General features: G+C 31.9%; 2 protein-coding genes across 2 annotated transcripts in view; one reads left to right on the forward strand and one right to left on the reverse strand.

Annotated features, from left to right (window-relative positions):
• Positions 1-9062: 9062 nt before the first annotated feature.
• Positions 9063-9305, forward strand: LOTGIDRAFT_100075 (hypothetical protein; the record flags this gene model as incomplete). Its single annotated transcript, XM_009063114.1, has 1 exon — positions 9063-9305. A coding segment is annotated over one exon (243 nt), but the record flags the coding sequence as incomplete, so codon positions are not given.
• A 4865-nt stretch (positions 9306-14170) lies between these two features.
• The window catches only part of LOTGIDRAFT_193923 (hypothetical protein), a 7868-nt gene continuing 6573 nt past the window's right edge, over positions 14171-15465 (reverse strand). Inside the window, exon 10 of the mRNA XM_009063115.1 lies at positions 14171-15060. Coding sequence (XP_009061363.1) covers positions 14965-15060 — 96 coding nt within the window. The 3' untranslated portion in view covers positions 14171-14964. The remainder of the gene's footprint in view (positions 15061-15465) is intronic.

Here is a 15465-nt window from a genome sequence, read left to right on the forward strand (position 1 = left end):
ATGTATAGAAATAGAAAGTGAAATTTCTAGTTTGTGGTATTTTTGTAGGAATTATGCGATTTCATATTTACATATATTCAAGACTCGAGTCAACCCCCGAAACTGGTGAATCTGTCCAAACAAGTCTCTCCCGAATAAACAGTCAATGATATCGGTACCTCTATTTCGTTTCATGTCTGTATGAGTGTTTCAAAATGACCATAAATATTGAAATTTCATTTAAGATATAAGAAGGAATGTACCTAAAAAGTGAAAATCACAAAATCGTTTGATATTAAAACAAATAGAAAATATAATTGATAAAATTGCCTGTAAGCGATGAGATATCAATTTAACTTAGCAGGAATAAATGAAACTATCGCATGCTCTCTGATAGTTTTTCTGATGAAACGAAAGAATTATCAGACGAAAATGAGTTAAATGGTGATGGAGATGACAAAAGATTGCAGTTAGAAGTCTTTATATTGATATAATGGAAGTGAACGATAATCAAGAGACTATTACCACTTCCAGGAATTGTGCTCTTAGAGAAAACGGATGTTGGCCATTATATTGTCACTTAATGAGTCTTGTACTCGTCTGATACAGAATGGATGGTATGATTCCAGTTCTTCTAGAGAGTGCAGGTTTCACTGAAAACATGAACTATAAAAACGCGCTACACTTTCAGAAAAGTGTGATAAAACATTATGCAAGTTGTAAAATTAAACAAAATTAGACAAAATAATAGGATTATCTACTTAACTGTTAAGTAACAGAAGGTTCTTTTTTTTATTATTTAAATCAAGTTCTATAACGATTTTTTCAAATATTTTTTGATCATCATGAATATGAGAAAACAATGTTTTACTGTTACAAATTTCCGCAAATTCAGGAAAACACACAAAATTAATGGCGTACGACATGGTTAGGTTATTGAGTGAAAAAAAAAGATTCCAATTTCAATGTCATTCCAATTTTCAGTATTACGCCTGTGCATGTTTAAGTATACCATTTTCAACAATACATATAACAAAGTAAACCACTGTCAATAATACATATATCAAAATATACATATAGCATATCAAACCATTTTCAATAATACATTATAACATAGTAAACCATTTTCAATAATACGAATAACAAAATAAACCACAGTTAATGATGCATGATTATAACAAACTATACCACTGTAAATAATACACATAAAAAATATACCACTGTCAATAATACACATAACAAAATATACCACTATCAATAATATACATAACAAAATATACCACTGTCTATAATACATATAACAAAGAACACCACTGTCAATAATACATACAACAAAATATACCACTGTCAATATTACATATAACAAAATATACCACTGTCAATAATACATATAACAAAGTATACCACTGCGAAAAAATATAAAAAAAGTACATATATACCACCGCCAATAAAACGAATAATAGAGTATACAACTAGCAATAATATGTAACAGAGTACATGTATACCACTTTCAATAATAAGTATAACACTGTAAATAAATAAGTAAACCACTGTCAAATTGTGTATTGCAAAGTATACCACTGTCATAAAACATATGGTTTTATATTTGATATAGTATACCAATGTCAAATGTAATAAATTAAGCATTTGTCATTATAAAATATTATTCCACTCTCAGAAATATAATACTTTTATGAGAAATATATATTCAATAAAAAAAATAATGTTAAAAGTGTTAACGAAATATTTAAAACATAACCTAAAACATGTTCTGTTTTAATATTTCAAGATACTGTTATTGGTAGTAATTATATTAATGTAAAACAAGAACAAAGAACTATATTTATTATACCTATAAATAATATTGTTAAAAATAGATGAAATATATCTAAAATTAAGATGATCGCCATTTGACCAATGATAAGAAATAAACATGTTTCTTGCCATTTATAAATCCGTTCACCTGACTTTAGTTTAAATATCGCAATCAGGATGACTTTATTCAATCTTTGGTGTGTTTTAATGATACCCTTACGTTGCTGTTCTCCTTATTTTATCAGTAACGGCGTTAATGTTCGTGAACAAGAGGTATAAAATGAGGACGACACCATCGCTCAAGGCTTTAATGATTATTTAATATGAAAGAGAGTCGCAATTTCTTAACCAAATTAGCACCCTGCCTTATAATTTAGTGTTCGGAGGAGAAAATCCTGGCGCTCATAAAATCAGATTTATGTGAGAATCTGAAAATGTAAATTTACGACTTTACGAAGTTGTTAAAACGCTTTTTTTTATATTATCTGGAGTCATAGTTTTGACTTTAATGTTCAGGTGAAGTCTCCACGACTAGTGGAGTCAAGTCTAATTTAAAATTTACGAGCTCAGCCAGTGGCGTAACGAGGATTTCATAGAATTGTAGAGTGCAATAGTCTTGTTTGGGTTAGGGGAGGGTGGGAGGTGGTCAATGGGGCTCTTGCAAAATTTACTATAATGTGGGAAGTCGTGAAATACATCTAAAGCGATTTTGGAATTTTAAGTAAAATAAAAAAATTTTTATGGCCAGTTGGGTTGGGCATGGTCGAAAAATTACCGTCTGAATACGCCACAGCACCAGTCTCAAGATGACTACTTCACCGCTTCTTATTGTTTTCGATATTGAAGTTTACACAACATTGTATATCTCTACAGTTTTATCAAATCTTGAATAATGATTTAAATCTGCCTGCTGATGAAAAAACATAATAATATTTAAATTAAAATATCCCTTTTAGGAATTCACTCGCATTGGTGTATCCTAATTACCTTTATATTTGTCTTATCCGAACGACTATACACACGCTTTGGGGATTCAACAAGTTGAATTTTAAAAACTTCATTTTAAGCCATACATCGCCTAGTGTTTACATCATTTTGAACCATTGACATTTATCATGAAAATTAAATAGTTAAGGGTACAATTAAACCAATGGATGCAAAGGTAGCATTCCAAGAATTTAACTCTATAGTTTTATTCCTTTGAAATAATGTGCCCAGTGGCGGAGCCGGGTTTACGTCCCAGCGTGGGCGAGATATCTGAGGTTGCCCGAATTTGTAACATAGTTATGAGAGTTTTGCAAACTCTTCGAGAGAAACACTATTGTTATTTTCAGAGTATTTTCACTCTTTGTCATACAATATTTATTGAAAAAAATTGAAATCTGTGCCCGAATTGCCTTTTTTTTGGTGTGTAAAAAAAGTTCTAAACTCTACTTTCGGTATGCGATTTCAATTTTTCAAATATGTAAAATATAATCATACGAATGACATTCGAGCAGTGATTTCGATCATTAAATAATATGAATTATGAAATATTATTATAGGAGAATACAATCGGGCTATCAATTTAAAAAAAAATACAGTTATAGTATAGGATATTCGGGCAAAGATATGATTTCATTTTTAAATTCCAAAAAAAGAAATAAAATCGGGCCGTTCAAAAAAAAAATTTTTTAATGCCTTGCCCGAAAAACTAGCCTTTGGGGCTGCGCCTCTGCCCTCCCTGTGGCTCCGCCACTGAATGTGCCTTTCGTGTTTTTCCCCAGCATATTCAAGTTTAGGCCCTCGACCTTTCAGAAATAATGTTACTCAAAAGTCTTACTATAAATACGAATGTTACAATATTATCGCGTTGTTAAATACTTAGTAAGCTATATGAAGTACAAACAAATTATTGCTTCAACTTCTATTATATATTATAAAAATATTTGGAGGGATTATAGGCCTACATCATTTCTTCTACCTGGATTGAGTCTTTACTTGTTTAGTGTATCGAATATAAAAAAAAAATATTCACCTTACCTCCATATTTCTAGTGGGTATTAATTGTCTTTTACTGTCCTCAAGAACATAGGTAGTTTTAGCTGAAAAAGTTTGAACTATCTCCACTATGGGCTGACTCGCGAAACAGGTCAGTTTATTCAATTCTTTTAATTTCTCCTCTTCGCTCATTAGATTTTAAAAATAAGACAAAAACCAAAAAAATAATCTTCTTGTAACACAATATAGTAAATTAATCTGCAAATTGAGTAGGCACAAACAGGCACAAAACCTCTATAAATTTTACCGATACTAGATGCCTCGTTGATAATTTGTTGATTTTCCTCGGTGGCGTCATTGACTTTGCGTTTAAGTTACAAGACGGTGTATCAATGTATTAATATAAATCATTCAAAACACAACTTAAAGCCCTTTTTTACATATTGAAATAAACCAGAACTCGGGTGCTAATCCACATAAATAAAGATTTCTTTTATTCAAACTAATCTTGATTTTAAGATAGTATTGTGTAGTTTTCTTACAAGCAGATCTTACTCGCGTCTTACCCTACTGTTACCTATCGATGGGAAACCGTCACACGAACAATAATGATACATCAGATGCACCTATATTGAGTATTTTGACATATAATTAGAATAATCCCTTAAGACCAATATTATTGGTTTGACTATAATTGGGCTTATAATTGGGCATACAGTTTCAACACTTAAAATCATTCATATTCCCGTGCACTGTTTCAACTTGTCTTCGTGAGTCATTCATCATTTTTTGTTCGTTTTTAAAGTCCATCAACCAAAAAATAAAAAAGAAATAAAATAAAATGAAATTGACTTTACTTCCCCCTTTTCTACTCTAGCATTTGGTCTCATGTAGACGAGCAGCATTGTAGGTGTTTCATGAGGAAAATTTTTTGAACTGCTATGCAAATAAATCAATGTGCTATTCAGTTATTAACTATATGATTTTATGTATATTACATATATTATGCAGAACATTCTTGAATGTAATCAGCTAACTGCTCAATAAAGGAATTTTCAAAGATATGCATAAAATTTATGATGCAAAATGGCACAAATATTACATATTCCATGCATGATAAAAGCTTGATTGTTGTTTCAAAATCAGTAAAGGCAGCTTCTCTTTAGGACCCTTAAACATAACTTTCCAGAAAGCTATGCTAAAAAAAAAGTTTCAAGTAGTGAGCGCCATGTTTTATTTTACAAAGTTGAAAAAAAACTCGACGACGACTGGTGAATAAAATACGACTGACGATTTGGCCTAATTGTGACGACTTCGGGGCCTACTAAGAATCATAGGCTGTTATTTTAAATCGATTAGCTAATAAGATTCTTTCCCTTCAGAACCGTTTTTGTTACTTCTTGCAAGTGCAAAATAGTGGGTGGGTTCGCATGAAATATAGTAGGCCACAGGTAGGTATAAAATCCCAATATATCAACCGGAAGTAAAATATTGGTGGGGAAAATTTGAACAAAACAATTGAATATGGGGGAACTTTGGAACGTCAATTTTGCATAGACGATCTTTTTCTCATTGTGTAAAAAAATACCTCCAACTACAACGTTTTCTTAAACGAATGAATGCCACCATTATACGAAATGACGATATAAGTTAAAGATATGAGTAAACATTGGCAATTATTTTTGATTATTTCGTATTAAAGCCACTAACAGTGTCTTCATTCGGTATATTTATACATTGATCAAAATCACCCTAAACATATTCGATAGAGCCAACTGTCATTGTATTACGTGGACCTCTCTCTTGTTTTTACCAATTATCCTATTATTTTTTCACTATTGTTGTTTTTCTAATATATTCTCATATAACATGTCATTAACTCGAACACACTATCTTCACCTTTACCATCTAACGACTCGCCTGATTAAGATTGGATTTGACAACCGAACACAGCTAGTTCTCTACATCTACCTTCGTTTAAAACCTTTGAAACTAATAGTTATAAACGTTATGTCATGAATTAATAGCCCAGTCAACAATTGAAATCTTCTGTTGACAACCATAGAGCAACAAGCATCAGTCTCAAAGTTTTAGTCGATGTCTTTTACAGCAAACGTTTATATGGTCTTGCATTGATCATATTATTCACAATGATTATCTGATTTTAAGGTATTTTGGGGGTTGCAGTAGAGCCAAAATTGTCATGTAAATATAAAAAAAGATTTCCGACACTTATTCTCAAAATAAGAGTACAATTGTAATCTGTTCAAAAGTTATCTTTCCATTTAAAAAAAATGTTAGGCATACCACTTTTATTCACGAGCGGATCAAAACTGTCATGGCCCCTTCTAGAGACCTAAAATTACAAAAATTTTTAGTGGAAATATGTATTTTATTCATTTAATAATATTGATACTCCTTCAAATGTAGGATTAGAGCCCTTTATTCATTATCCCCCCCCACCCCCCTTTGGGATTCGAAACAAAATTTGCGTTAATCCCTCCCTTTGCAAAGTTCTGCAGCCGCCCCTGGCTAGTTAAGTCAATAACTAATACTATAGGCCTAGTTTCCAAGGTTATAATGTAGGGATTTATAAATCACAGATAAAGACAGATTTACATAGAAAGCAAAGTACTGTCTGTATAGAATAAGATAGAAACTCCAAATAAATTCTTCTCCATATTGATGTAGTCAGTGTAGTTGACGAGTCTGAAACTATTGAACAGTATAATTGATATTAAGTGGTACCCTTGACAATACTACGTCCTCTTATTTTCAATAATACATGGGTTAGCTTTATAAATTAGTATTAATATTGCCCTTGTTTTAGACATAATCACTGGCTTTCATTCACATCAATGGTTCACTTCAAGCGAATGAAGTCATTTTATCATTCCAATGATATTCCTGTTTTATAAAGCATTTTTGTTTTCCATTTCTCCTGGCCGGATTTAATGACCATCGTTCTGATTGGTCACTGTATTGTGAGGTACCAATGACATGACTTTGTTTGAGTTCTGAAAAAAGGTAATGAGTAATAATATACTCAGAGGTTAGATGGATTTCGATGATTTACGAATATGTGTTCAACGATCCTTAAAGGACCAGAGAGAACGTTTACCGATTTATTTCCGGTGTTTTTTTTTTCAAAAGAAAAATCGACAAAAGGGATGTGTTTGATTGAGTTTGATCACCACTTATTCCGGTACGAGCCTGTATCATCTTCAGCTGCACCCATCAAACATAACAATAGATAGAAATGCTTAACTCAATGGAAACAATTCTGTGGCCCCATGCATGAACCTGTTAACCCACATGTTACCAAAAATGCAAAAGAACCGGCCTCTTTCCGAATGTTCGAGGAAATCTTTGCCACAGAAAGATGTTACCACTTTGGGCAACCTAGTCTTGACACCTGCAAGACTTGTGACAAGATTGAGATGGCTTTAAGGGCAGACACTGAAAACCCTGATTGCAAAACGGAACGGGAGCTTCATTTGCGTAAAGCTGAAGCTGCGCAAGTCTGTATGAAAGATGATTTTGCATTAGCCCAGAACACGGACACCACATGGACTATATTGACTTCCAACAAACACTGCCAACACCTCATATAAACACAAGTGTTACATTTTATTCCAGGCAATTATATGGACTTCTAACTTAGGAATCCATGACCGTGCAGACGCCACCATGCACATGTGGTCGGAAGATATTGCAGGACGAGGATCCAGTGAGGTTTTATCAAGTGTATACACATATCTGAAAAGGCAAAATATTCTTGCTGATCATCTGATCGCATGGTCGGATTCCTGTGGTGGTCAAAATAAAAATAAGAATGTGATCAGTTTTTGGTATTACATCGTCCATGTGAAGAAAATGTTCAAAACTGTTGAGCATACATGTGTGTATTTTGTAACTAAATACAACTGCTTCTGTTACCTTAAGACCAGCCGCTAGTTGGTATTTTCGACATTTGATTTATTTGTTACTATTTCAAGGGTTAATATTTCAATAGTTATTGTTTCGAGTTTAAAGTTTACATGAAGTTTCATGACAATGATTTGATTTCCATGGCACAGTGTTGTGATAAACCAAATTTATTATTTTCTTTTGTTAAATAGGCCTACAAGAAGATGTCACTGTTTGTTACTGAATAAAACAGTTATTTTCCATTAAACACATAGTAATGTTTCACTTTACCGTGTATCAACCTGATAACCTGGGGTTTATGCACTGGAGTATACTTTGGGGTTATATAATTTAATTTCATATTTCTGTATTTTTCCTTGCATGTTCAGACTGGTCTCTCTGGGATTTTCAGAATAAAAGAACGCATAGGCGTAAATATGAAGCCTTGACAAACCTTAAACCTATGTCTAGTTCACTAACATGCATATCAGAAAATGATATGTTTAAATTCAATTTTCTCTTTTTCACAAATCTGTGGCTTATTGTGTTCATGAATGGGGCCACAGAATTTTTTTTTCGATATCCATGTGTTTCATACGGAGAAAAAACGTGGTGTTTGCCTAGGGCTTAGGCCCTACAAGTGTCTATCTATTCAATAAACCTATTTCCAATACTAGTTCATTACCACTGCTTAAAAAAGGCTACCATGAATAAAAATAGATATCATAACATTAAAATGTTTTTATTGGGGTTCACTGCAAAATAAGCGTATTCTACTGGCGTGATTCGGTGTTTAATTGGATAAATTGAAACTGTAACAAAAGGGAAGTAACTCTCGTCTACAAACATAATTATCAGCCTACGGGGGGGGGGGGTAATAAGTAATAAGCTTCCAACTTAACTTATATATTATAGTTCTTAGTAACGGGGATTCAAAAATAAAACTACACCGATAACTCTATTCATAACTCTATGATCCGGATATTTTAGAGTCATTTATCGTTTAAAAGAAATCAATACAATTTCGATTGCTGCATACATTCGGTCAACCAAATATGAAATTAAGATAAATTATGTATAAATGTATATACTTTCAAAACATAAAATGTTTGCCTCCTCTTCATTTTTTATGTGGCTAATAAGATATATCTCTTACGGTATCTATCAAATATCTATTTCGTCAGCTGAAATTTAATGTTAGTATATAAGCAAGTAAACAACGGCTAACATCGAATGAAGGGTAAAATTCTCACTTCCTGTTAATGGCTGATATTTATTGAAAACTCTACACGTGAGATATTTCATCAGTCAATTAATACTTTCCTTGTTTGCCCTCGCCCCGACTAAAAACAAAGATGAATTTTTCAAGCGGATCGTCTGGAGGTTCAGGACCATCAAATGAAGAAGCCATGGAACAAGTGAAGCAGCAAATCGCCATGGCAAACCTTCAAGAGTTGATTCAGAAAATCACAGAGAAAAGTTTCAAGAAGTGTGTCACTAAACCAGGATCGTCATTGGACAATTCTGAACAGAAATGCATCGCTATGGCTATGGATAGATATATGGACGCTTTTGATGTTGTTTCTAAAACATATGTTTCTAGACTTCAGCGTGAAATGAATAAATAAATGATATTTATCGTGATATGACTGGGGAAAATTGAGACAAGTGTGAATGACTTTGAAAATTGAGGTTGAAGGTTAAAAAAAAATTCTATTGTTAGCTCAGGTGGTTAATTTTTGATGTGACATTGTAGTTGTACCATAAATGTCATTAGATAATCATAATTTCAAGATGGTGTTCAAAAAGAAGTGTAGAGGCCTGTATTGACTTGACCGAGAATAACACAAATACATGTAGTCTAATCTTATATAACAATGGAACCATTGCATCATTATTGGCTACAAATACACAGTTTAGAACAGTAGAATGTGATAGACTAAAAGTGTGATATTATATAACAAATGATAAAATATTTCAATTGTTACTTAATTATATTCTGTGGATTGTGTTGACACTTTGATACATGTAAGATTAGGACATGGTCTCCTATACAAAATGATAGGGCTGAAGTCTTCATCTGCTTGCTAAAATTCAGATGTACCCATTGTCGAACTACAGTACTGTCTTCACACATTTTTCAGTGAAATCAAGTATTTATTAATATACCACCCTAACTGCTTAATGATTTCTTCTTTTCTTTAAATATCAAGATAGCTTGCCAGGCAAGGTAATATACGCCCACTGGCAGCTTTAGTTTTGAACATAAATATTTGGCAGTACAGTAACAATCACCAGTATGAAATATTCAACTTCAGTCATACACTTCTTTTAAACTCTTTAGCACAACACTGAATAATATTGAGTATGAGTTATTGCCCTAGTTCTTGAAAACGTGTTCAATCTTTAGCTCGTGAAAACTCTAGAAGGCAAATATTCAATCTTCAGGATTGAATGATGAACATAAATATTTAGCAGTACAGTAACAATCACCAGTATGAAATATTCAACTTCAGTCATACACTTCTTTTAAACTCTTTAGCACAACACTGAATAATATTGAGTATGAGTTATTGCCCTAGTTCTTGAAAACGTGTTCAATCTTTAGCTCGTGAAAACTCTAGAAGGCAAATATTCAATCTTCAGGATTGAATGATAAAACCAAGTTTTGTCAAAATCCAGAAAGAATCATGCCTTTTAGTGTTTAAGCGCTAAATTTGAAAGCGGTTTCAAGAATAAGGGCAATAACTCATACTAAATATTTTTCAATTCTTCTGATTTTCAATAGGGTTCATCCTTGGGTGATTACGAACATTCACACCAAGTTTCATCAAAGTGATCACGTGCTAAAAATTGAACGCATTTTCAATAGCAAGGGCAATAACTGATACTAAATATTATTCTATTTTTCTGATTTTCAATAGGGTTTATCCTTGTATGATAACAAACACTCATGTCAAGTTTCGTCAAAATCCGTCAAGAATTGTCCCTTTTAGAGTGTTTATAAGCTAAAATTTTAACGCGTTTTCAAGAACAAGGGCAATAACTCTTTTCGATAGGGTTTATCCTTGGGTGATTACAAACACTCACACCAAGTTTCGTTAAAATCCATCAAGAATTATGCCTTCTAGAGTGTTTACAAGCTAAAATTGAACGCGTTTTCAAGAACAAGGGCAATAACTCATAATAAATATTTTCGATTCGTCTGATTTTCAATAGGGTTCATCCTTGAGTGATTACAAACAACCATATCAAGTTTCATCGAAATCAGTCAAGAATTGTGCCTTGTAGAGTGTTTACGAGCAATTGTGGGCGGACGTACCGACGGAATGAGGTGACGGCAATATACGCCCCCCCATTTCATGTGGGCATATAAAAATGATTGTCATTCATAGAAAGTTATGTGTCAATTAGATTATGCCATTGATTTTGATTATGTACCAGTATACATGTATTTTGTATGTACTGTACTTAGTTAAGCACTAAGTGCTACCATACCCAGTTAATCAGATAATATATGGATATGATCAGTGACGATATCACATCTGTATATCAAGTCTGAGGAATAGGGTAAGACCAGAGTTTTGGGCAAGTCGAAACCAGGCCACAGGAATCATAGGTTGTGAACAACAGCCCCAGTCTAATAAGTGTTTTTTTTATATGCTTTTTATAGTGCTTAGTCATTGATATATCAAAAATCCTTTTACCGGTACATGTTTTTGTTCATAACTCTCATTGTCAATAAAAATGTGAAATTATTTTTATTCTTCCTTCAGTATGCTGATACATGGTGTATCAAAATCGAATTTGTCTAAGATCTCATCATTATGATTGATCACACCAAATTTCATTTAAATCGGATGAAAATTGTGTTCTCTATATTGTGTTCACAAACAAATTTTGACGCGTTTTTCACAAGTCAAGGGCAATAACTTATAAACCGTTCATCGAAAAAATCGTCAATTTCGAACTTGTCCAAGATCTTATTAATATAAATGATCACACCAAACTTCAAATCAGATAAAAAGTCTTGTCCCTATTGTGTTACAAACTCATTGTGAACGGAAGGACGAACAGGGGTGACAATATACAACCACATTATAAGGTATAAAAATATCAATCGGTTGGGGATAATACAGTAATAATATCTGCAATTAAAATTTGGAGCTTAGTTATGTATAAACTGGTAATGTTCTATAGACTTAACACTGGGATTACAAGGTTTCAATTATCCCTTATTCCACATAAGAACTTATGGGCCTTGTGTATATGCATTATGGGCAAATATAAAATACTTTCTTTGAATAAAAAAGAAATTTTTATTACAAAAACCTTTTTTTGTTATTTATAAGCAAATATCTGGTAATATACAAAGTTGATATTTTGTAATAATTATAATAAAACTAATCAAAGATTATACACAATACTTGTTCATATTTATAATTTTATTGTGAAAAGATAATATACAACAACAGACCATCAGGGGTTGTAAACAAACTTCCAACTACAACAATTCCTTAAGCCAAAATGATGGACAATATTGAAATGCAAATTGAAAGCACTGTTCAGAGTCACATACCATGACTGAAGATAGATGTTGAATTGAATTACCCCAAAGAACTATGTGTATTCTTTTAATAAGAACTTTATCAGAATAACTATTTAATTGTGCAGTTGAAATGTTGTTTGTTGACAAACCCATCTGGATTTATTTACAGATAACAAATGAGTTTTTTTTTTACATTGTTATTGTTGTGATAAAACATACTGGAATATCAACTTGATGAATGTAGGAAGGTAAAATTAAAAGGTTTCACTAATGAATTTCATTTTCATGAACTGAACCAGATAGAAAAAGGTAATTAATAAGAATTAAAGAATATGTTTTGTAGATTGGTGGTGTTTATTCTAATTAAAGGCATATTTCTGAAAGGTGTTGACAAATCTATGTGAAATACTAATGAAAATCAAATAATGAAATATTAACCAGGCCTATAGCTAACACCAAGATCAAGTTTTGGTCACTTCTATTATTGTATGAAAAATGACCAAAAATAGGTCTCATTGTAGGTCATGTAAATTGATATTGTTTATACATTGGAGACATTGAGAATAGCAGAAATCACATAGAAACTGGTTGGATTGTTCAGGGTAAGAAAAAAAAAAAAATTCCTGCTATGAAAATTACTTGTCTAATATTGCGTAGATTATGGCAGAATTATTGGTCTGACAAGAAAACAAACAATAAAATAAGCACAGGTTAAAGAATCCAAGCCCCATTTATATTATATCATAGCAAGCCCCTTATATTTTGTACAATGCACCCAAATATATCGTAATGGATTGCAATTTTCTTTGACACTTTCAAATGTCTTGGTATATGTTTAAGTACAATAATAATAAAACATTTTCACTGTTAAAATAATGCTCAATACAACAATATAGTAATATTAAAACAGAACCTAAAAGACATGCCCCCAAGAACACTTCTTTAAACTAATGTTCCGAACTCGTCTCAAAGTCTAGACACGAGACATGATTACTTATTAAACTCAGGCTGAAATATATAGGTCAGTTCACATAGATCACATAGAATGAAACTCTGAGCATCAACATGTTTTTTTTAGGTTCTGTTTAATATTTTTAAGAAATATAGTGTTGAATTTAATAGGGTGCATCCATGAGCTACTTACTGGATGAAGGGTTGGAGAAATGATAATGGGATGGTATCAACACTAGTGACATTTCCTATTATTCTTACCTCAGTCGCTTTAAACCCAAGGACACAAAACTTATAGTCAATAACTATTCATCCCACTATATCATATCTGATATCACAACATACCAATACTTGCATCAATTATCCAGACAGGAATTATATGAATGAAAACAAAGTTCCTTGACAGTGTGCAGACCATACTCAACACAATACATATTTCATAATTGACACTAGAAAGTGGCTGTACATTGAAGACATCAGCACTATGTATCTATATAACATCAGCAGTTCTCGTGTATATTACTTTTTAGTTAGGCCTTAATTTTTAACATTTTAACAAATAAAAAGAAATAAATAAAAAGCTGACCTTGTACCATCACTGATTTTGAGGTAAGGATAAAATAATTTGTTGTTTAGTAGCTAACACAGATTTCTAGCTAGTGTTTCTATTTAATAATTGAAATTGTGACTGCATTATTCACAGCCATTTGGCAATGCTTATAGGCAAATTGTCTGGCAAATAGAGTTACATCACCAACCCTGGGATAGAGATATTAATATATTGATACTGGTAATAATAAATATTAGAGAAAATAGAATTCAAAATATCTTAACAAATTGCAATAAAACCCTACATATAATAAATTTCCAGAAGAAATTTTCTTATGAGTCAATGTTCTCAAATGTCAATCAAATTCTAAATTCTTGATACTAGAGCTGAAAATACTTTTAAAATGCAGGTTCAATGCAAAAACAACAAAATAAAGAATACAATCAATGAAAATGTGGACAAAACAAGTGACATTATTTAATATTAGATATATTTCTTCATGTTGTTTTATATATAAGTATAAGCATGATCCTGAAAAAATTCTCATTTTGTCCTGCTTCAAATCCAGTTTAAAATTAGTGGAGGCTTTATCAGTTATGTGAATTTGGGCACAAAAATAAATACATTAACCATATATTCAAAACAAAGTTTCCACCCAAAAGCCTTTTTCAACAACTTGAAAGGTTTTCAAAAATAATTTTTTTTTTTCTGTATTTGAAGACAGCCTTGTTTAATGTCAAATTAACTTCAAAAGAAATGGATTGAATTTATTTACTGAAGGCAAATATTATTTAATATGAAAGTCTATAATACTAGAAATCAATTGGTTTTAGAATCAAGAAGATATTTCTTTTGCAATATTCTAACTTTGTATCTAACTCTAAAAACTCTCCTTCTCCTTCTGTTATACTACTTTGATACCCTCATGAACAAACTTAATATAACAAATATCTCTTATCACCTTCCACCTTGACAAGCTGTGTCTGTAATACCTCCACATTCTGAACGTGGAAGGTGATAAAGAAGATAGAAAAAGATGATAACCTTTATGCATTTAAGATGTAGCTAATTACAGTCTCCACTTGCCAAGTCATACCTTTACATAAGTACATGTATTTTGAACTTGAGAAAGGCAAGAGTTTTAAAGATTAAAGACCAGTGAATGAAAGACAATTATCTAGTATTATAGACTATCTGTATTACTATATTATCTAGTTGTGAACCATCATTATTACGTCATAGCACCAAATACAGGATTATGACGACATATACTTGGACCATGTTCATCATAATCTGCTTTCGTATGACAAACTTGATAAAATTCCGGCTGAAATAGACAAAGATAGTAATGGAAAGCTATGAACTCTAAAAGATGGAATAAATTGGATGAGCATAACTGGTTCTGGGACATATGACATTGATTGTAGTAAAGCCGATTGTATGTGAAAATATAATAACATTTATAGAATCAGCAAGCACTTCACACACTTTAAAGATTTCTTGTGCAAAGATCATAAATCAAGGTTTGATATCAATTCTGGCTCACTATCTTGTGGAATTCATCATTACATAAACAAAATCTTTTTCTCAGGAGTAATTAAATTAACAAAAACAAATAAAGATAGCTTGCCAGGCAAGGTAACATACGCCCACTGGCAGCCTAAGAATGATAAAAGTAACTATATTACAAATTTACTCATATATAATAAGTCAAAATGTATTTGTGAATCAA

This window comes from Lottia gigantea (assembly GCF_000327385.1).
Source record: "Lottia gigantea unplaced genomic scaffold LOTGIsca_55, whole genome shotgun sequence".
In the NCBI taxonomy this organism is placed as follows: Eukaryota; Metazoa; Mollusca; class Gastropoda; family Lottiidae; genus Lottia; species Lottia gigantea.